This window comes from Notolepis coatsorum (genome assembly GCF_963971535.1).
Source record: "Notolepis coatsorum genome assembly, chromosome: 3".
Lineage (NCBI taxonomy): Eukaryota > Metazoa > Chordata > Actinopteri > Aulopiformes > Paralepididae > Notolepis > Notolepis coatsorum.
The window spans coordinates 102,581,898-102,605,247 of NC_140167.1; the positions used below are offsets into that span (position 1 = coordinate 102,581,898).

The following is a 23,350-nucleotide window of genomic DNA, read 5'->3' on the forward strand; positions in this document are numbered from 1 at the left end:
AGAAAATTGTGAGATTGATTAGTTAATTTTTTTTATCTATTGGCGGCGCTGGTGTATATATTATATATATATATATATATATATATATATATATATATATATATGTGTGTATGTGTATATATGTAATGTGTGTATATATGTCAGAGAATCAGCCCCTTGCGTCCTTAGTGTAAAGCATATGACATGGTGTATGTTTGTTCATTGATGTGACAGTGTCTGGCAACATACTATTGTTCTTTTTATTTCTTTGTGTTTGTGATTTGTCTTGATGTGTTTATGAAACTATAAAAGCAATCAATCAATGTATTACCATAGTGTCTTTATACCTTCATCACTGTAGGCTACATATTAATACTACAACTCGTTAAAGCTATAAAAAAATACCTATGGTCATTAATTTAGCAGTGGGAATATCATTTTGGAACAGTGTGTGTCTACAGAGAAATGTGAGATAGAAAAAAAGCCAATGCGATTTTGTGTTTTTCCTCAATATCTCTGCAATGCCTGCGAGTTACCAGTAACTGTATTTGTCATACCATGACAATTCACGACAACTTTTAAAACGGATCAATTATTATTTATAAATCGCATTCAGGAAATTGGGCGTCAGAGTGAAGGAGGGGGACGCCGAGGCGCAGAGCAAACGGCTGTTCACCAAGACATTTACACATTCCTTCCTGCATCACATACACAGTAACTTTGTATTGTTTTATCCACAGAAGATTTGCAAACCCTTTGTTCCAGAGACAAAAGCCACAGAGTGGGCAATCAAGAGACACTGGCTAAGTTGATTTGACACCCTCGGTGCCGCATCAGTCTCTCCCCTGAGCTCTGAGCAAATCCGCTCGCTGTTCTGTTCTTATTCTTCTTCGGTGATAACGGTCTAATCTACACTGCTGCCACCTGTCGTCACGGAGGAGAATTGCACCCATTTTGTAAAAAATAAAATAATAATAATTAGTACAAAATACGTACCAATCCGTGCGCCGTAAAGACGCCGTGCAGAGGGTCGAAATACAGGAGAATCCCGGTAAAACCGTGCGTGTTGACAGCTATTGTACTGTTGCTACTACTACTACTACTGCTACTACTACTACTACTACTACTACTACTACTACTACTACTACTACTACTACTACTACTACTACTACTACTACTACTACTACTACTACTACTACTACTACTACTACTACTACTACTACTACTACTACTACTACTACTACTACTACTACTACTACTGCTACTACTACTACTACTACTACTACTACTACTACTACTTTTACTATCAGTAATACTACTAGTAGTATTAGTAGTACCAATACTACTATTAGCTGCTACTTTGTCAGTGAGCTCTGAGTTACCTGAGCAATGAGGTTCCGCAGAGCGAGGAGACGTCCATTGAATGCTGCATCATGAATTGGCGACCAGTCTGACTCAGGGTCTTCAGCAGAATAGGAAGCAAGTTACAGGCAAAGGTTACACAGCATACAGTCTTCACCAGTATAAGATATTACAATGTCAATGACCAGGTGGTCAGGGGAGTCGCATACAAATCTTACACAATGTTTTCTGGATAAGCAAATCTAGACAGAAGAAAAAGGTTTGACAACTCCAGCAGAATCAGATGTTTTGCGATGAGATCTGTAAATCTCCAGCCACAGCCTAATTACAGACAAAACAAATCTGTAGATCTTGTCAGACTTTGGCAGTTTTTTTGCTAATGTAAGAATATCTATGAATCTATCTATCTATAAATCGACCATATCTATCTATCCATCCGTCTATAATTGTATCTATTGTAAATTACTTAAAATGTACTGTTTTTTTACTGTGTTAAAGCTGGAAAATGATGTGTGCTCATACATGGAATTCCACACAACAGCACCAGAGAGTCTGTGTTCAGACCGGTTGAGCTGTTAAGTAACCATGTTTAGACTGGTTAGAATGTAGAAGTGGATTCTGCCCGTTGGAATGTACATTTTTCCTTGCAACATACACTTTTCCTGTCTGTAACTATTGCTTGGTTCACTTTTGAATAAACCTCTGAAAGATGTTTTCTACCTTTCATTATTGGATATTATCAGTTAAACGCCACAATCTCCAGAGCCTCACTACAGAAAAAAGCAAATCTGTAGATCTCCAGCTACAGCCTCATTACAGACAAACACATTACAGTGACACATTGAAACGTTCAGTGTTTTACAGCTACACTCTACTGTAGCTGCAGCCCTTGTCTGTTACTCACCACTCATCAAAAGGTTCGAGAAGAAAACTGCAGATCCTGTTTGGCATGCATTGTTTCGCAGACCCCCCCCTGTGTCCCCTGCAGACATGGTTTACAGACTGTCCTGGTGGTGTCAGGTGGTTGGGTGTCTTGGCTCATTGGTTTCAGCCCAGGCTGGACTGTGACCTATAATATTAAAACTCAACAACTAGCCTCCTGGGCTGTTTGTGGCATCAGCTCAGGATTCTCTGCTGTGATGTCATTTCCCCTAAAAAAAAAAACAGTCTGCCATGCAGGAAATGGGTCTGGGACTGAGTTCTATACCAATGGGAGGGCAGAGAGAGAGAGAGAGAGAGAGAGAGAGAGAGAGAGAGAGAGAGAGAGAGAGAGAGAGAGAGAGAGAGAGAGAGAGAGAGAGAGAGAGAGAGAGAGAGAGAGAGAGAGAGAGAGAGAGAGAGAGAGAGAGAGAGAGAGAGAGAGAGAGAGAGAGAGAGAGAGAGAGAGAGAGAGAGAGAGAGAGAGAGAGAGAGAGAGAGAGAGAGAGGGGGGGGGGGGGAGAGGGAGAGCAAAAGAGACCTGTTAAGCAGGTTTGTAATTTGATCAACAACAAGGAACCTCCACACCCTTCCCCTCCAGCTAGTAATAGATGGAGAGAAAGGGAGGGAGGAGGAGAGAGAGAGGGAGGAGAGAGAGGGAGGGAGGGAGGGGTGAAGGGCAGGGGTTTGGAAGAGTACAGGAGAGTGACATGCAATTGTGTCGACAAATTAATAGTGAAAATAGGGATATCTTTCATTTGCATCAATTGTCTGTGCAAAGTACTGATATTGAACCAATTGGCTCGGGTAGCGCTACGGAGGTAGGAAGAGAGAGATAGAGATCACGATGGTCTTAATCTTATAATATTGCATAATATAATATATCCTGCATACTGTATGTGAGATGCTTGTGCACTGTGAAGGAAAAATCCACCATAGCTGTAGAAACAGGCTGGATTAGAGGTGTGTTGAATTCATGTGTTGAATGGATACATTTTGGTCTCTACGTTCCTGGTTTTTCATTTGATCGAGATGCCTTGTGTTACCATTACTGACATTACATCCGGTATTTTGTCTCTTAAAGGTAGAATCTGTAATGCCGTCAAACAGCAACCACAGAGCAAAATTGAGCCTTGCTTGGTATTGCACTTTGTTAACTTTTTTTTGTTTTGGTCTGACAAGTGGTTTTGAGTTTAGTAACTTATTATACTGTGCATTTCTTCAGACCTCTCTTGGTAGAGCCTGAGGTGTGGCCAACCAGTGTAAACAAGTCACTCCTTTCATATACACTGACTACACCAAGACAAGTCACTCCTATAATACTGTACACTACACTACTGTAGACAGGTCACTCCTATCATATACACTACACCACTGTAGACAGGTCACTCCTATCATATACACTACACCACTGTAGACAGGTCACTCCTATCATATACACTACACTACTGTAGACAGGTCACTCCTATCATATACACTACACTACTGTAGACAGGTCACTCCTATCATATACACTACACTACTGTAGACAGGTCACTCCTATCATATACACTACACCACTGTAGACAGGTCACTCCTATCATATACACTACACCACTGTAGACAGGTCACTCCTATCATATACACTACACCACTGTAGACAGGTCACTCCTATCATATACACTACACTACTGTAGACAGGTCACTCCTATCATATACACTACACTACTGTAGACAGGTCACTCCTATCATATACACTACACTACTGTAGACAGGTCACTCCTATCATATACACTACAGCACTGTAGACAGGTCACTCCTATCATATACACTACACTACTGTAGACAGGTCACTCCTATCATATACACTACACTACTGTAGACAGGTCACTCCTATCATATACACTACACCACTGTAGACAGGTCACTCCTATCATATACACTACACCACTGTAGACAGGTCACTCCTATCATATACACTACACCACTGTAGACAGGTCACTCCTATCCAGGTCACTCCTATCATATACACTACACCACTGTAGACAGGTCACTCCTATCATATACACTACACCACTGTAGACAGGTCACTCCTATCATATACACTACACCACTGTAGACAGGTCACTCCTATCATATACACTACACTACTGTAGACAGGTCACTCCTATCATATACACTACACTACTGTAGACAGGTCACTCCTATCATATACACTACACTACTGTAGACAGGTCACTCCTATCATATACACTACACTACTGTAGACAGGTCACTCCTATTGTAACTGAGGGGTACAATTCCCTGACTGTATTAAAGATTGTGATATATTAAACCACTACTAGTTATGTACTTTAATTACTGGCCATACAGTACATATGCAGTACACAAATTTTTTGGATATCTATCGGACACTTTACGATAGGCACTGCCCAATGGTTCAACATAAACAAAGAAGTAATGACAATAGAAAACGTTAGGTTATGGCTATAACCAAGTTCTGTTAATTAGGGGTGACGCTTGGCATCACTACTGCACTCGCTCGCGTACGTGCACGCGCACTGAATAAATTCCACAAATGTACCTTTAATACCAGTATTAGTCTGACCACACCCCTCATCAGCTTACCCTCATAAGCAGGTGTGTGGTCACCTGCTCTCCTCCTTCCCAAGCTTTCACCACAAGGTGAGGTCAAGGGCTGCAGCGGCCGTCTGATGCCAAGCGTCACCCCTAATTAACAGAACTTGGTTATAGCCATAACCTAACGTTCTGTTTCATTAGGGGCTCTGCTTGGCATCACTACTGCACAAAGGGAGGCCAAGCGGAGCCGCTGGCTGACAAATACACCCCGCTGACAGCCCCCCAAAACCATCAGAACAGGGAGGGCCGAGCCCCCCCGACCCCCCCTAATGGAGGGTATCCCCCCTATTAGAGGCTTCACGGGAAGGCGACGGACCCGACCGTGCGAAGAGGCACTCAAGCAACTCAACGCACAGGGTGAGCAGACCGTGGCTTGACCCCACGACTACACACACGCACAACCCGCATGCCACCCGGGAACGAACGGAGGAACAACCTCGTTACTGCCCCCAGAATCACGGGGTCAAGGGCAATCCCAACCCCGTGGCAAGGCCGTAGCAGCGGAGCGCGAAGGAAGACCCAGACCCACCAAAAGGACTGGACTCCCTGGAATGGGGGCCCGGAGAAGTCCATGATGTCAGCATCAAGACCCCACCAGGTGGGCACGTAGTGCCCCGCCCCCCACATCGCCAGCGTATTCGGACAAAGGCCCCTCAGTTACTGCACCTGGTATTCCCAGGCGGTATCCCAACCAAGTACTAACCAGGCCAGAACCTGCTTAGCTTCCGAGATCGGACGAGATCGGGCGTGTTCAGGTCGGTATGGCCGTAAGCCGAGCGGGCCCTGTCCCCCCAATAGTACACCGCCTGGCACACTGACCCTGCAGAACAGGCAGTCAGCATGGCCGTAAGCACACAAAAAGGTTAACCAACGGAAGCAGGCAGCGCACCGGGAAAAAACCAGGCAACAGGCTGTTAACCCTAGCCTGGAGACTGCGGACGAGACAGGCGCCAGAGGGGACAGCTGAACACAGCCGCCCCGGCGGAAGGAGCGTAAGCTGGCGGTGTTGCATGACCAAGCCTCCATTTAAAAACCCCCACCCAGAGGGGTCGAGGCAGAGAAGGCTGACACGATTGGCAGACGTCATGAACGTGCAGGGGCACCCTCAACCGGTGAACCCGGGAGTTGACACTGCTCCAACACACCAGGGAATCAACCACCTCGGTGTTACCCAATGCGGTGGTTGTTCCTATAACCCCTCAAGAAAAAACTCCAAAACACACCTGCGGGTATACACCGGCTATACCGCAGTACAAGTGTTTCAGTTTTCAAAAAAGGTTAACCCAGGCCTACGGGTCGACGAAACATTACTTCGGACCGGGCCTGGCGGTACGGGAAGCACAGGGTCACCAGAGGAGGTCAAAAAACCACCCCCACAGGCCCCTCATCGCCATGCGTGAGAGAGGAGCGAAAAAGAATGGAGAACCAGCCCCTAAGCACACCGTACTTGGTATTCCCAGGCGGTCTCCCAACCAAGTACTAACCAGGACCAACCTGTGTAGCGGCCGAGATCCGACGAGATCGAACGTGTACAGAATGGCATGGCTGTAAGCCATTACGACAGTGCTGAGTAAAAACGCACCCAACCAGGGTCTCCATAGCGCTTAACCCTGTGACACCCAGACCGACCTGGCATTTTTCCCCCTGAAAAAAGCCCAAGTCCCTCAGGGTACCAGAACAGCAGATCTGCATCCCCGGCGGACAACGGGTTCAACTGATCTGGACCAGCGTGACCAGAACCACTCCCGTGCCCTAACCACGCCGACATGCCTACTCCAGGAGAAGGGCAGATATGCGTGTTGATCTTAACATGAAAAGAAGGCGCCACCCAGACGTTCGGGCGAACCGCGCCTGGTGGCCCACCCCAAGGGCGTGAGACCCCTCTACATATGTTCAGATCCATTCCGTCATCATCCCCCAGACATGAACGAGAATCCGTCGAAAAACCAACCCAGGTCATGGGATTTGGTCGTCGGAAGAGGAAAAACCCCCATCTCAGTTGCTTTATAAAAACGCTGTTTCAACCACAAGCAACCAAGGCGTGCCAGTCAATCGCCTGTTTACAGCGAGCTAGCACTATACGTGCGTCGGGACACACCCCCATCAATGAACAGGCTATTTAGACCTGTCATTGAATCCCCAAGGCGCCCAGGGGAACGACAAGAGGGGTGTGACACTCCCTAACTCCAACACTTCTGGAATAGAAAAGAAGGAAGCATCAACAGTATGTATCCCAGTCTACACAGCCGGGGTAAAAAATGTTCACATTTTTACATCCCACCACCCTCCCATAGGAAGGAGACAGGGATCCCCAGAGAAACTTCCCACGCGAGCTGTACAGATTGAAAAGAATATATTGCACCTTGAGCCATGTAAAAAATTGGTTTTAGGGCTCTCCGGGGAAGAGGCACTGAACCCATACACACTCAATAATCGAATTGAATCGAATACATATACAATAGAATAGGACCCTTCTAGAGGGTCCACTCACTTTGACAATCTGAGGAGGAAGGCTCTGTACTCTGATGGAGGCTCCCTCACATGGAAGAAGGAGTCCGAACTCACAGAAGGCCCGAATAGGCGCTTGGTGAGGAGGAGCCCTGACCACCCCCCCGAAACAGATCCATCACATGGACCTGAACAGCACACGGAAGTCCTACCAACAGAGACGCGCACGGTGACGTACTCTATGGCGGGGGAATTCCTGCGGTGCACACGCCCAATATACCAGGCCGTGGGACCAGGAAACTCCCCCCCCCCCCCCCGTAACGTGCCGAACCGCCACATGACGGGAACCTTGAAGGACAGGGGGTGTACCCCTGACCGACAGAAACAAGGGGGAGAGGAAAGGTTACCAGTTCACCCCTTTACGACCCCACACCCATGATACGATGTAATGACAAAAAGAGAATATGACACAGTCATAGTCAGCTCTATGAAGCGTTTGACAGCTCCACACAGCGCATGAGCTAACCTGCTATCTGATTTTTACTAAGGAAAAACACAGAATAGAGAGGGCTCTAAGAGCCCCGGTCCAACATACACATGTGCTTCTGTGGCCAGTCCAACCCAGTTGTAGGTCACATGACACACACAACCCATCATCACCTACAAAAAATGGCAAAAAACACTCAACAGAGGAACGCCGTTTTTCACAATGAGAGAATACATCATTCTCGATTAGTATCGGCCACAGGCCTTGCTAAGCACACATGACAGCGACCAAACCATTTTTTCTTTTAGGAAAATAAAGTTTCTCCAGCAGTTTTAGCACAACCTCAGCAATCAAGCTAAGAGTTACATCGCATCCCTACCACACAAAAGACACAATTAGTGCACAAACATGTCTGATAGGAGGATGAAAAAGTCCCCAGGGAACCGGGGGGAAACACAATCCTCTTATTTTACCCTCAATACGGCCAGTTAAAACAGGAAAACCTGTTAATATGTGAACACACTGTTCATTGTCATCACAGGCTGAGAAAAGAACATTCTTTTACTCACTTGTCACCAAGCATAGCTTCATAGGTTAGTTACCTTAGTTGTGAGTACACGGTACATATAAACACCATGATGTTTCTCACACAACAACCAGATCATTACATCCCGATTTGCACGGAGAAGCTAACTGCCAGTGACAAAAACAGCTCACACATAACCCGCGCCGTATCCCAAATGCATTGCAGCAACACACGTTTTGGGAAAAACATCGTTATTCATAATACATTTAGAAAAGTAAAACCAGAAAACGTGTTATTAGGTCTGGTCAAACCTGTTCCTACCCGGAACGTAGATCAGCGAAGTGCAGTCACAGACACCGTAGGAACACAGCCGCTCCTGTGTTGATCGAACTGGGCAGCGTCGCCACTCCAACCCGCACTACAGTCCTTTGTCGATGCAACCTTGCCGTCCTGGCTCAGGGCAGGGTCGACGAAACATCCCCTGTCAAGGATGACGTCGTAGTCAAGAGTGTAAAACATGTTAAAATCAAAGCACGTTCAACAGAATAGCATCAAGCTAACGGCCGCTCCAACCGTTCGGGTGCTACTGCTTCTGCTCGCGAGACGCCGAGCTAACGACGCATGCGATCAGAAGCGAGCCCACGGCGGCGCGCGAGAAGCTAAGCTACCCCGCGCCAGGCCATGGCCTATAGCAGCAAGCTAACGTTACCTAGCGATCACGACATGTTAGCACCGCAGCTAACAGCTGACTGGCTAACAGTAGGCCCACCTGAGCAGGCCATGTAGCGATCCCAGCAGGCTAACGCAGCAGTTAACAGCTGACTGGCTAACCGTAAGCTAAGCAGCTATCAATTGAACCTGTAACAATGACATAACACTCACCCAGACAGGCCGCCGTTCTGAACCTCTCCTCACTTTTTAAGAGAAAAGAGAAAACAAGATGTCAACACCGCTTCACAACGGTGATATTACCAACACCCGACGGAATCAGCACAATACCAACTGGCCTGTGTAGCTGACTTTGAACATGAATCTGCCGCTATCGCACATTCATGCACATATCCCCTCGTGAAGGAATACTCTCATTTGGATATGAAAGATGGGGCCTTAACACGGTGACAGAGAGAATCCACTCGTCCAAAACACACAGGGATCACCAGTGTTAATGGTCGCGGCCCACTAGTTAAAACTATAATGGTCTTCAGACCAAGGTCTTCTGTCGCCTAGGTGTCTCAAATCCTTTCAATCTCACCATTGTTACACTCTACCGCCCTCCAGGTCCGCTCGATCACTTCACAGATGAGCTGGACATGCTTCTAAGCTCCTTACCGGAAGATGGTACCCCTCTCCTTCTATTGGGCGACTTCAACCTGCCTGACTCATCTCAGTCAGTCATAGTAGTCTCCCTCCTACAATCATTTGACCTGACTCCCACTGCCATGCCTCCCACCCACAAAGCAGGCAACTCCTTGGATCTCATATTTTCCCGTAACTCCAGCATCATTAACACCACGGTAACTCCCCTACATGTATCTGACCATTCCTTCATATCCTTCTCACTAACTCTCATGCTTAACCGAAAGGTCTTCACCCCAACTCAAACCGTCTCACTCAGACGCAACCTGCCCTCCCTATCCCCCTCCACCCTCTCCTCTGACATACTATCCACTCTACCTTTGAGTGACACCTTCTCTGCTCTCTCCACAGAGATGGCAACCTCCACCCTCCTCTCAGCCCTTGCAACCTCCTTCGACAAGCTCTGTCCCCTCGTTGAGAAACCTGCCCGCCGTTCCCCACCCAGTCCATGGCTGACAGATCCAGTGAGAGAACAAAGACAGGTCCTGAGAGCAGCTGAAAGGAAGTATAGAAAGTCACGCCTCACTGCTGACATCGACACATATCACAACCTCTTGTTAACATTCTCCAAAACCATTACTAATGCCAAAGCTTCTTTCTTTCACCATAGGATCGAGGCCTCTGCCAAGAATCTTCGCAAACTGCATGCTACCATGTCCTCCCTCCTCACTCCCCCCCCACCCCCCCCTCCCTCATCTTTCTCTGCCGAAGACTTTGCGATCTTCTTTGAGGAAAAAGTGGAGAACATCCGCAGCTCCTTCTCCCAACCCCCACCCATTCCAAATGCTGAATCGAGAACCTCATCCTTCACTCTGTCATCTTTCTCTCCCATTACAGAAGCCGAGACCCTGACACTGGTAACGTCGAACCGTCCGACTACATGCCAGCTGGACCGGCTACCTTCCCCACTCCTCCAGTCCATAGCACCAGACATCCTCCCATTCCTAACTGCAACCATCAACTCCTCACTCAACTCGGGGGTGGTCCCCACCTCCCTAAAACAAGCCAGAGTCACGCCCCTCATAAAAAAACCATCCCTGAACCCTACCGTCATAGGCAACTACCGTCCTGTCTCTCTTCTCTCCTTCCTTTCTAAAACACTTGAACGTGCTGTATCCAACCAACTTACTGCTTATCTCTTACAGAATGACCTCCTAGACCCTAATCAGTCAGGCTTCAGGACTGGTCACTCCACAGAGACAGCCCTCATTGCGGTCACAGAGGCACTTCACTTAGCAAAAGCGAAAGGCCTCTCCTCTGTCCTGATTCTCCTAGATCTATCTGCAGCCTTCGACACAGTCAACCACCAGATCCTCCTCGCGGCCCTCGCAGGAATGGGAGTGGCTGGCTCTGCGCTGACATGGTTGTCATCATACCTCAATGACCGCTCCTACCAAGTGTCATGGAGAGGGACCCTGTCGGCCACCCGCCCCCTGCGGACGGGTGTCCCCCAGGGCTCGGTTTTAGGACCCCTTCTCTTCTCCCTCTACACTAAATCACTGGGTAACATTATCACGTGTCATGGCTTCTCCTACCACTGTTATGCCGACGATACTCAACTCTTCCTCTCCTTCCCTCCCTCAGATATCCACGTCTCTGAGCGGATCTCGGCCTGTCTGTCCGACATCTCCGCCTGGATGACGACCAACCACCTCAAACTGAACCTAAGCAAAACAGAATTGCTCCACCTGCCGGCCAAATCCTCCCCCCTGACCGACCTTTCCATCACAGTCGAGAATGCAGCTGTGACCGCGTCCCCAACCGCCAAGAACCTTGGTGTTGTCCTCGACGACCAGTTGAACTTCTCTGCTCACATCGCAGCGACAACCAGAACCTGCCGATTCCTCCTGAGCAACGTCAGAAGGATACGCCCCTTCCTGACAAAAGAAGCCACCCAACTCCTCGTCCAATCAACAGTCATCTCCCGCCTCGACTACTGCAACGCACTGCTCGCTGGCCTCCCGGCCACTGCCACTAAGCCTCTTCAACTCATTCAGAACGCAGCGGCCCGCCTGATCTCAAACCTACCGAAGTCGGCCCATGTCACCCCACTTCTTAGGGACCTGCACTGGCTCCCCATTGCTGCACGAATCCGCTTCAAGGCCCTCGACCTAGCATACCGTGCGGCAAAGGGAACTGCTCCCGCCTACCTCCGGTCAATGGTCTCTAACTACACACCCTCAAGACCCCTACGCTCTGCATCTTCTGGCCGCCTCAGACCTACTCCTATCCAAGCTCCGGGAGGGTCATCAAAGAGAAGTCGCCTATTCTCAGTCCTTGCCCCACAATGGTGGAATGAACTACCCACCCCAGTTAGGACAGCCGAAACACGTCCAATCTTTCGCCGTCGACTAAAGACGCACTTCTTCAACCATTATCTGAATAAAAAAAATAAAAAATAAAAAATCTAACCCTAACTAACCATACTGTCATGCACTTGTCCTAATAAACTAACCTACACTGTAGCACTCAACACTTTGATGAACATTGTTACTCAGCTGATAGAGTTGTGCTCTTCCTGATGGCTTGTCGTACAGAACTTGTAAGTCGCTTTGGATAAAAGCGTCAGCTAAATGACTAAATGTAAATGTAAATGTAGGTGGCTGAACAAAGGACCCTAGCCTGGGGCCGGTTTCCATAAACATTGTCAAGTAGCCCCCATAGCACTAACAGACAAGTGGAGCCTGCCAGCAAACACTACTCACCCAACCTGGAACGCACCGCTTCTCACAACAGCGGCATGTCCGACAGTTCAGCTGTGGCCTGACAGGTTTCACCCCAACAAACACAGCAAGGAACTGCAGTTGAGAAGCATGCAGCAGCGTGCTCCCAATACGAAAAACCGGTGGAGGGTTTTTAGATTGATCATCATCTTCTAGACACTCCAGTACGAAGACAATATCGCCGTATTTTCTCGAAAATAGTGAGAGAGAAAATAAAGATATGATGTCAACGTATCTCCTTCCTTGTAAACAAAAAAAAATGTCTCCACTAACAACACGTCAAGTGGGGTACTACCGAGGCACTTTCTTGTGGTGAAAGCGAGAAGGAGGAGAGCAGGTGACCACACACCTGCTTATGAGGGTAAGCTGATGAGGGGTGTGGTCAGACTAATACTGGTATTAAAGGTACATTTGTGGAATTTATTCAGTGCGCGTGCACGTACGCGAGCGAGTGCAGTAGTGATGCCAAGCAGAGCCCCTAATGAAACAGAACCATGGATAACAAAGGGGTTAGAGAATGCATGTAAAAAGAAAAACAAACTGTATAGAGATTTTATCAAATGTAGAAAAAAGGCTGCTGAAACTAAATACAAAGTGTATAAGAATAAGTTAGTATTCATTATGAGACGGGCCAAGAAAGATTATTACAATAGATTGTTAGGCGAAAATAAAAATAATATAAAGGGCACATGGGACATTCTAAATAAGGTAATGGGAAATAAATCAGCGTCCATAAAAATGCCTAGCCATTTCATTAGTAATAGTAAGACTATAAAAAACATGAATGAGGTGGTTAATGAATTCAACTCTTTTTTTGTGAATGTGGGGCCAAATTTGGCAGATGCCATTCAAAAACACGATGAACCATTACAGGAAGGATGGAGAGGAGATAGTAAAGTACTGCAGTCTATGTTTTTAGGAAATGTCAGTGAAGCAGAAATCATGTCCATTGTATTAAAGTCAAAGAATAAGACATCCATTGACAGTGATGGGATAGATATGATTATAGTGAAGAAGACAATTGATTGTATAATCAAACCTCTCTGTTATATTTGTAATCTTTCTTTTCAGACAGGTATTTTTCCAGACAGGATGAAGGTAGCAAAAGTGATCCCACTTTACAAAGTAGGAGATAAGCACAGCTTCACTAACTATAGACCAGTGTCATTGCTCTCACAGTTCTCGAAAGTGCTTGAAAAACTGTTTTCGCATAAGTTAGATGGTTTTGTGGAAAAGAATAAACTGCTGAGCGAAAGCCAGTATGGCTTTAGGCAAAACAGATCAACAGCGACTGCCTTAATGAATATTATTGAAGAAATAACAACAGCAACAGACAAAAGGAAATTAACAATAGGGGTGTTTATTGATTTAAAAAAGGCATTTGATACCTTAGATCATAATATTCTAATTTCTAAATTACGTTCATATGGTGTGAGAGGAATGGTTCTTGAATGGTTGAGTAGTTATCTCCACAATAGGCAACAATATATGCAGTTGGCAGATGTCAAATCTGAGCTCATGAAGATTGAATGTGGGGTACCGCAAGGTTCGGTTTTGGGGCCCAAACTTTCTTTTATATATTAATGATATTTGTGATGTTTCAAAACTATTACAGTTTGTCTTGTTTGCTGATGATACAAATTTCTTTTGTTCTGGAAATAATTTAAAGGAACTAGCTGAATATATTGTGTATAAAATGACAAAGCTAAAGAAATGGTTTGATGTAAATAAGCTATCACTGAATCTGAAAAAAACTAAATTTATGATTTTTGGCAATCGAAAACTAGATGAAAATATAGTACTGACCATAGATGGAGCTGATATAGAGAGAGTTAATGAATTTCGTTTTCTTGGTGTGATTATGGATGATAAATTAACATGGAAATCGCACATAGCACACGTTAAAAAAAAGATGTCCAAGAGTATTTTTGTTATGAATAAAGTAAAGGATGTGTTAGAGTATGAGGCAATGAGAACACTCTACTGCTCACTCATCTCACCTTATATCAGTTATTGTGTTGAAGTATGGGGGAATACTTATGGGACAAATATAAAACCATTATATATACTACAGAAGAGGGCTGTACGAATCACACATAAAGTGAGTTATCGAGAACACACAAATATATTATTTATTAAATCTAGAATAATTAAACTTGAAGACATGGTTAAGTTTCAAACAATGTTAATTATGTTTAGGGCAAGAAATAATACACTGCCAGAAAAACTACAAAATCTTTTTCATTTAGAAAGTGAGTTTAGTAGGAGAAAATACAATTTTAAACATCAGTTTGCACGTACCACACTTAAACAGATGTGTCCTTCAGTTATTGGTGTAAAGTTATGGAATTCTCTCCATAGCGAGTTTAAGGGATGTAACAGTGTTTATCAATTCAAAAAATGTATATAAAAAAAAAATTTTGTCAGTATGAAAATCAAAATGTGATCTGAATAGTGAGATTTTTTTTTTCTTCTCTTTCTTTTCTTCTTTATCATTATTATTATTATTTAAATTTTTCTTGTTTAACTGTGGATTGTGTTTCTTTTATAATGGTATAAATGATTATTTGTGTAAATAAGGTTATACGCCGACCATTAAGAAAATACATGTTAGTTTAGGAATAAGGGGCAGGTAATTATAAGATTTATTCTTCTTCCTGCTCCTTTTGTCCATGGAATGGCTATTTATGATTTTTTTATGAAGAAACTATGATTGTATTATTCCATGTGGCAAATAAAAACTCTGAACTGAACTGAACATGAATATATATGGTGAACACCCACACAAGAATACGGCATTGACACATAAAGTTCTATTTGGAGGGTATTTATTATTATTAAGCAACGTTAGGTTACAGATTGAGAATTAGGCTCGCGCTTGTATGGCGAAGAACACACGTAAAGTCAGTCAAGAGCGTAAGTCAATGAGAATAGTATGAATACTAGGATGGGTCTAAACTGACGCCACCTGTGGTATAGCAATTACATAGGGCACACTGGTACCAGCTGGAAACACTGGGGGGTTCCCTCCGGGTGTAAGGCCGGTAGGGGTAGAGGAATGTTCGGGTACAAAGTCTGGGTCAACGAGGAATAACGAGGCTCCAGATCAGGGCTGTACGCTAAGCTTTTTCACTAGGGGCACACTTGCCCCTAAATGAGAAATTTAGGGGCAAAAAATATTTTTTAGGGGCAAATTTTTTAATAACAATTTTACCATTATTAAAAAAAATATGTTCCTCCTGCCTCATTACTGTGGTCCTTTTATTTAACATTTAAGTGCGTTTGTTTTCAGGTTTGTATCTTTTATAATGAACCAACTGAGTGTGTAAATCACTAATAGAACAAAAACAACAAACTGTGTGTGTGTGTGCGCGCGCTTGTGTAGTGCTCCTTGAATGAGATCATCACAACACACACACACCATTAATCAGGAGGAGAAGAAACTCTGCATACATTTGTTTCACAATGAAAAGTGCTTTAGAAATCAAATGAATTATTATTATTGTAAATAACCTCATGAAAGGTTTATTATTTGTATGGGTAATTACCTGCTTCATATTTGTGATGTTACTGGTTTCAGTGTGTGCCTAAAGTGATCAATGTGTTGGGCCGTTTATAGAGATCTATGCCAATTAATGTTTATGTATATCCGGGACTTTTTTTTTATAAGAATTGAGAGGTATTTGTATATATGACCTTTATTTTGAAAACTGTTGCAACGCAACCTTATTTACATTTGCGCTTTTGACAGTGAAATGTTCAGTCCAACTTAGCTCGAAGGAAAGACTAATAAAAAAGGTTTAATTGACCCGTATGAGGCTCTTACGGTAGGACTTTGATTGTTTATAGAAGTGGAATGTAATACTATGCAAAACGAGAAATAAACAGTGATTTTACCAGCAGTCATTTCATTTCATATACGGGGAACCGACAATTATTAGTATTATATTATTTGCATATCGTCTCATTATTAGATAGATAGGTTGATACTTTATTGATCCGCGGTGTCAATTTAAGTAGACAGTATTTCACGTCCTAATAGTGGGGTACTCACGTAATGCATGGCTGATCCTGAACGTTAGAAGTTTCCGTGTCCCCGTCAATCAATCATCACATCATCACGTCAATCATCATCATCTTATCATCTCTCCACATCGGACGTGGTTGTCATAAAATTGACTGATATCCATTATCCACTCCGTTGTTCTTGCGGAGCAAGAGCCATATTATTATTTAAAGGAAGCGGCTACATTCAGTTTCGTTTCGCTAGGAATTATGGGATTTGGTGTTGGATGTATAGACTACGCAGATAGGGACATGGTCTTTAATCGCACGATAGACTACAAGTTCCAAGTATATAGCGTGACCCAGATTCACTCCGCGCAAATCTTTTTTTTCACTCAGGCTATCGGTGATCGCAGTAAGTTCATTCATTGCCGACAGATTCTTTCATAGCACCACGAGCTCGCGTGAGTGGCGTCATCACACGCCTTGGATAATTTAGGAGTGAAATGCGAATGCAAGGCTTGAAAGCACTACTCGCAAGCCCGCCCCCAGATAATATTTACCAATCGCAACGGCCAATTAAAGGGGCAATTCGCGATCATATCATCGCAGCGTACAGGCCTGCAGATGCAGGAGCCGGTGCATGTACTCCCTTGATCAGCAGACAAAGCAGCAGCTATAATCCAGTATGCTCGACAGCATGGAAGACAGCTAGCCAGCCTCTTCCTAGAGGCGGGCTCGAGTGATGATCCTCACGGGGGGTAGATCCCAAATGACAGTGGGATCGACGGTTCTCTGCTCCAGCGGTCACGGTCCCAAAGCAATATAATCCAACCAGAAATGGTTCTGCAATCGCCGGTGTAGATTCTCCTTGGCATATCCTTCACATTAAACTAGGTCGAACTTGACGTTACTTCACTAAACTCTGACACTTTTACTATTCTATTCGCACATGTTCTAAACGCTCTATTTAGATGCAAGGTTGCTCACTTCACTGCACGTTGTATGCGTGGTGAAGGCTTGGACACTGAACTTGAACTACTGCTGTTTACACCTGCGCCGTATTTATACGTAAGGTGAATTATCTAGTGCCAACCTCAGTCCTGTCTCGTATTACTGCGCAGACTCTGGGCATGTTGCGACATGCCCGGAGTTGCCTTTGAACTTGCCGTTGGGGGCTTGGTCGTTGGCGCCTAGGGGTCGCTGTCCAATAGGAGACCGAATATTACTCTGGTTTGTACACAGGTAAAGGGATATTCCGTGTATATATACAAATAATATACAAGGGATATCAAACGATATACAAATATTATACAAGGGATATCAAGCAATAAATATATATATTCGGTTTAATCTGACCCTTTGTAACAGCCGCCTCCTAATTAGTCCGCACCTAATTAGTTAAAGCGAAGACAGATTAATCGGCCTGTCAACTACTCAATGTCTGTTGTGGGGAGTAGGGCAATCTACAAAGTCAGTGGGTCATGATCGTCATCAAGGGAGTCAGGGAGCCTTGGCAACTCTATCAGCCTCGCCACGGGTCGGGTGTATGTCCGTCCCTGGACAATAACTTCTGCCGCTCTGACCTTGCCGTCGGCACCAGTGATCACTTTGCTTACGCGGCCGGCCGGCCACGCAGCTCGAGGTAGTGACTGGTCTATGATCATAACGACTGTGTCCACTTTTAAGTTGTCCCTGTCCTTGACCCGCTTCTGACGGGCTGGAAGGGATGGTAGGGAGCTTAGGAGGAAGCGGGCCTGAGACTGGTTGATCTGTGCTTGGCTGTGTCTCCACATCCTCCGTCTGTTCCTCTTGTTCGGTCTGTACCCCGTCTGAGGAGGGGCCGGTTCTGGCCGCCCCATCAAGGAGTCGCTTGGGGTGCTGGGTTCGAGGTCAGCTACGTCGCTTGGAGCGCAGCTGAGGGGGGTGGAGTTCGGAACTCCCTCTTCTTGGGCCCACGGTTCTCTCACAGGCCTCTCGTCTAATGTCAATAGCCTCTCAACGGGCTGTACGAGAGAGTGGCCTGTGTCGCTCACCTTTGTGTGCAGGCAGCGTGTAGACGTGGGTTGACTGTCAAGTCCGTAGAGGGGGCCCTGGAGCGTCCACCCCAGTCGGGTCTGAACCGCGACTGGGCATCCTTTGGGCCCGATGTGGGCCGCCTCAATTGGGAGAATGAGGTCCGCGTGTTCGGAGCCTATGAGCAGGGTCGGTGTGGCGCCGTCGATGAGCGGTATAGGTAGTTGACGTAGGTGCACGTACTTCGCCATCAGCTGTGGGATGGGGTAGGTGTACTGTGACAGGCCTATGTCGTGGCTGGTGAAGACGTTAGTGATGCTATACTGCTTCTCGGGCTGCTCGACCGCTGCTATCGTGAAGGAGACATTTTCACCCTTTATGGTCTTCTGGTCTCTTCTAATGGTACGGATTGTCATTGTTCCTTTGGCACCCCGCAGGCCCAACTGGGCTGCGGCGGAAGCGAGGAGGAGAGTCTTTTCAGACCCATCGTCTAGGACGGCGTAAGTGTCCAGGACCTTGTCCTCGTAGCTCAGGAGCACTCTGACCACTTTGATGAGCACTCGGGGGGTCCCGCTATGCTTGGGGTCTATGTGGAGCACTCCTGTTGGTCGGTTGCCTCGTCGGGCTATTCTTCTCATGTTATCTTCGCACAGGAATCGCCGGTGACCGGCTTGTGGGGGGTCAGACGCAATCCACTGCTCCATTTCGGCGATGGTCAGTTTCGGGAACACGTCGCACTGGTCCAGCCAGTGTCCTCCGCGGCAGTACGTACAGGCGATCTTCCATACTTCCTTTGCCGGGGGGTTGTCACCTGTCTGTGGTGGTGCCGACTCTCGGTAGTCCGAGTAGCACCGTGACTCCCAGTGTCTGTTGTAGCAGTCAGGACACCAGGGGGCGGTCCTATTGATCTTCGGTAGTGGTGCCACCGCCTCGGCCTGATACATCACCGTGACGGGCCCACTTTGGTTTCCTGGCGGACGCTTATTGATGTCGTGCAGGACCTCCAAGTGGGCGCCGTCGCACTTGCTGCATTTCTTCTTTAAACGGCACTCAGCTGCCATATGGCTGCGCGCGCAGCGGAAGCAGCGGCGGTTGGCTTTGATCCACTGACTCACCTCGTCAGTGGTCAGCTTCTTGAAAGTGTCACATTGATACAGCCGATGTTCCTTTTCACAGTACTGGCATTCAATCTTCCACTCCCCCTTGGTCGGGGGGTTGCTGTGGTTCTCGTGCTGCGGCACTGACTCGGCCTGGTGCATAACAGTCACTGACCGGCGGTTATCATTAGATCTCCGAGGTCCATCTCTTGGGCTTGGTCCACTCCACACGAACGTGTCCAGTCGTAGGCTGCTGACCTCCCTGGCGAGGAAATCAGCTAGGTCTAGGAGGGATGCTTCTGGGCCGTTGGGGTCGCGGTGGTCTCTCTGCCGCCGAAAACCCTCTTGGCGGGCTGGAGGGAGCTTCTCCAGTATTTGCTCCACATTAGAGTTTGCATATAGTTCATGTCTCCCTTTCTCCTTTTGGGACCCCAGCATCCCTACTAGGGATTGTACCTTGATAGAGAGGTCATCCAATGCTCTATTGTCTTTGGCTGGGGGGAGGCGGTCGATATCTCTTATTTCTTGTATCACGTAGTCCCATATGCGTCCATAACGCTGGTCGAGGGCCACTAGAGCCGCGGAGTATGGGGTGCTTGAGTTGGAATATGCCAGCGCTATATTATGCGCTCTGGGCACCTTGAGGTGCTTGAGGAGGATGGCATATTTGTACGACTCATCGGGGACGTCGGACATCATAGTCTCCAAGCACATCCGTAATTCCGTGTACTGTGCTCTGTCCTCGCGCGTAAAGTCTGGGAACGTCGGTGTGCCAAGGTACGATGCCATGGATGGCTGGCACATTGGTGAGCGTAGGGGAAGAGGCCTCCTGGGCGAGTCTCCCTGTACGTGTTGTTGTGGGTTGGTACTCGGTGGGTACCAGAGGCCGGGTACCCAGGTGCTGTTCCTCGGTGCTGACTGTACGTCAAACTCACCCGTGAGTTGGGTCGGGGGTTTGTAGTGCAGTGACTCGGGGCTGACGTCGGGGCTGTACTGGGCCTCCTGGTCCAGAGTACGTTGCTGCTGGTCGGGGCTGTACTGGGCCTCCTGGTCCAGAGTACGTTGCTGCTGGTGGGCTTGACATTCCTCCTCTTCCTCTTCCTCTTCTAGGTCCTGGAGTCTTCTAGTCAGTCTCTCGGCGACGTAGGCCGGTTCTTCCCGGTGGCTGGGTCTCGTATGGACCGGTCGGGGAGGGGGGTCAGAGACGTAGACAGGATCCTCTTGTTGGCCGGGTCCCGGGTCGCTTCGTCGGGTAGGGGAAGGTGCCCTAGACCCTTGTCGTGATGATCTCCGGGAGCTCCGTGCGGAGAGAGGGGGTGTCGCCATGGCAATCAATTGTTCTATCATCTGCGCCTGCAGCCGGTCGCGCTCTGCTTCACGCTGGGCATGGGCGGCGTCGCGCTCTGCTTCGCGCTGGGCATTGGCGGCGTCGCGCTGTGCATTGGCGGCGTCGCGCTGTCAATGTTCTCTTCCGTCTGAAGGCGTCTCTCCTCCGTCTGAAGGCGTCTCTCCTCCAGTCTTATGCGGTCGTCTTCACTCCTTTGTTGCGCCTGGAAGCGCTCTCACTCGGTTGCCGAGTGTTCGCGTTCACTAAGGGCTTGCGCTTGGAGTTGCGCGTGAAGGCGCTCTCGTTCCGCTGCTGATTGTTCGCGCTCGCTTGCTTGTTGCGCCTGGAAGCGCTCTTGTTGTTCGCGCTTGCTCGTCTGTTGAGCCTGAAGGCGCTCTCGTTCCATGGCAGAGTGTTCGCGCTCACTAAGGGCTTGCGCTTGGAGTTGCGCGTGAAGGCGCTCTCGTTCCGCTGCAGATTGTTCGCGCTCGCTCGTCTGTTGAGCCTGAAGGCGCTCTCTTTCCGTGGCGGAGTGTTCGCGCTCACTAAGCGTCTTTGCTTGAAGCCGGTCGCGTTCACCCTGAAGTCGGTCTCTTTCGGTGGAGGCTGCCAGTGTGGCGATCAAGGCTTGCGCCAGTATCTGGTCCGCCTGGCTGGGGGATGACACTGACGGAGGTGATCGGCTTCTGACAGAGCTCGTTGGAGATCTGTTCTCCTGGCGCGCCCCGAGGTCCATCTCCTGGGCGCGCTTCTCTTCTGATGGTGTGTCGGGTTCTGTCCCTGGAGCGCTTTCTTTATCCTGGAGCTCTCCGGGGACTATCCCGTTGACGTTGTCTGGGGGTATAGTCATGTCATGTCCCCCCTGGTCCCCCCCCGTGAGCTTGGTCAGTTTCGTTAGAACCCACTGGGGTCTCTACTGGCAGGGTCGCCTGGTCGGTAGGATTTGACATGCTTTGACTATCCGCTTTATCCGTATTTAACGTCTGGTTAAAGCTAGGTATTAGAACGACAGCGTATTCCTCCAGATAGGGAGGTGGCTGACGTTTGCGCTGCGGGCGTTCTAGCTTGGGAGAGCCGCTTGGGGAGTGTTCACCGCTGGCCATGGTTAATATCAATATTATATTAAATATTACACTGATACCACCCGGCTCGAAGGACCAATTGTAACTGAGGGGTACAATTCCCTGACTGTATTAAAGATTGTGATATATTAAACACTACTAGTTATGTACTTTAATTACTGGCCATACAGTACATGAATATATATGGTGAACACCCACACAAGAATACGGCATTGACACATAAAGTTCTATTTGGAGGGTATTTATTATTATTAAGCAACGTTAGGTTACAGATTGAGAATTAGGCTCGCGCTTGTATGGCGAAGAACACACGTAAAGTCAGTCAAGAGCGTAAGTCAATGAGAATAGTATGAATACTAGGATGGGTCTAAACTAACCCCACCTGTGGTATAGCAATTACATAGGGCACACTGGTACCAGCTGGAGACACTGGGGGGTTCCCTCCGGGTGTAAGGCCGGTAGGGGTAGAGGAATGTTCGGGTACAAAGTCTGGGTCAACGAGGTATAACGAGGCTTCAGATGCAGGAGCCGGTGCATGTACTCCCTTGATCAGCAGACAAAGCAGCAGCTATAATCCAGTATGCTCGACAGCATGGAAGACAGCTAGCCAGCCTCTTCCTAGAGGCGGGCTCGAGTGATGATCCTCACGGGGGGTAGATCCCAAACGACAGTGGGATTGACGGTTCTCTGCTCCAGCGGTCATGGTCCCAAAGCAATATAATCCAACCAGAAATGGTTCTGCAATCGCCAGTGTAGATTCTCCTTGGCATATCCTTCACATTAAACTAGGTCGAACTTGACGTTACTTCACTAAACTCTGACACTTTTACTATTCTATTCGCACATGTTCTAAACGCTCTATTTAGATGCAAGGTTGCTCACTTCACTGCACGTTGTATGCGTGGTGAAGGCTTGGACACTGAACTTGAACTACTGCTGTTTACACCTGCGCCGTATTTATACGTAAGGTGAATTATCTAGTGCCAACCTCAGTTCTGTCTCGTATTACTGCGCAGACTCTGGGCATGTTGCGACATGCCCGGAGTTGCCTTTGAACTTGCCGTTGGGGGCTTGGTCGTTGGTGCCTAGGGGTCGCTGTCCAATAGGAGAGCGAATATTACTCTGGTTTGTACACAGGTAAAGGGATATTCCGTGTATATATACAAATAATATACAAGGGATATCAAACGATATACAAATATTATACAAGGGATATCAAGCAATAAATATATATATTCGGTTTAATCTGACCCTTTGTAACACCTATCATATACACTACACTACTGTAGACAGGTCACTCCTATCATATACACTACACCACTGTAGACAGGTCACTCCTATCATATACACTACACCACTGTAGACAGGTCACTCCTATCATATACACTACACTACTGTAGACAGG

General features: G+C 47.1%; 1 protein-coding gene across 2 annotated transcripts in view; it reads right to left on the minus strand.

Moving 5' to 3' along the window:
* Positions 1-2,487, minus strand: part of LOC311225325 (uncharacterized protein) — an 18,886-nt gene extending 16,399 nt beyond the window's left edge. For both annotated transcript variants that reach the window (XM_084310560.1, XM_084310559.1), the window contains exons 1-2: positions 2,246-2,487; positions 1,362-1,441 (exon numbers count right to left, since the gene is read on the minus strand). In XM_084310560.1, coding sequence (XP_084166686.1) covers positions 1,362-1,441; positions 2,246-2,333 — 168 coding nt within the window. In that variant the 5' untranslated portion in view covers positions 2,334-2,487. The remainder of the gene's footprint in view (positions 1-1,361; positions 1,442-2,245) is intronic.
* Positions 2,488-23,350: the final 20,863 nt, after the last annotated feature.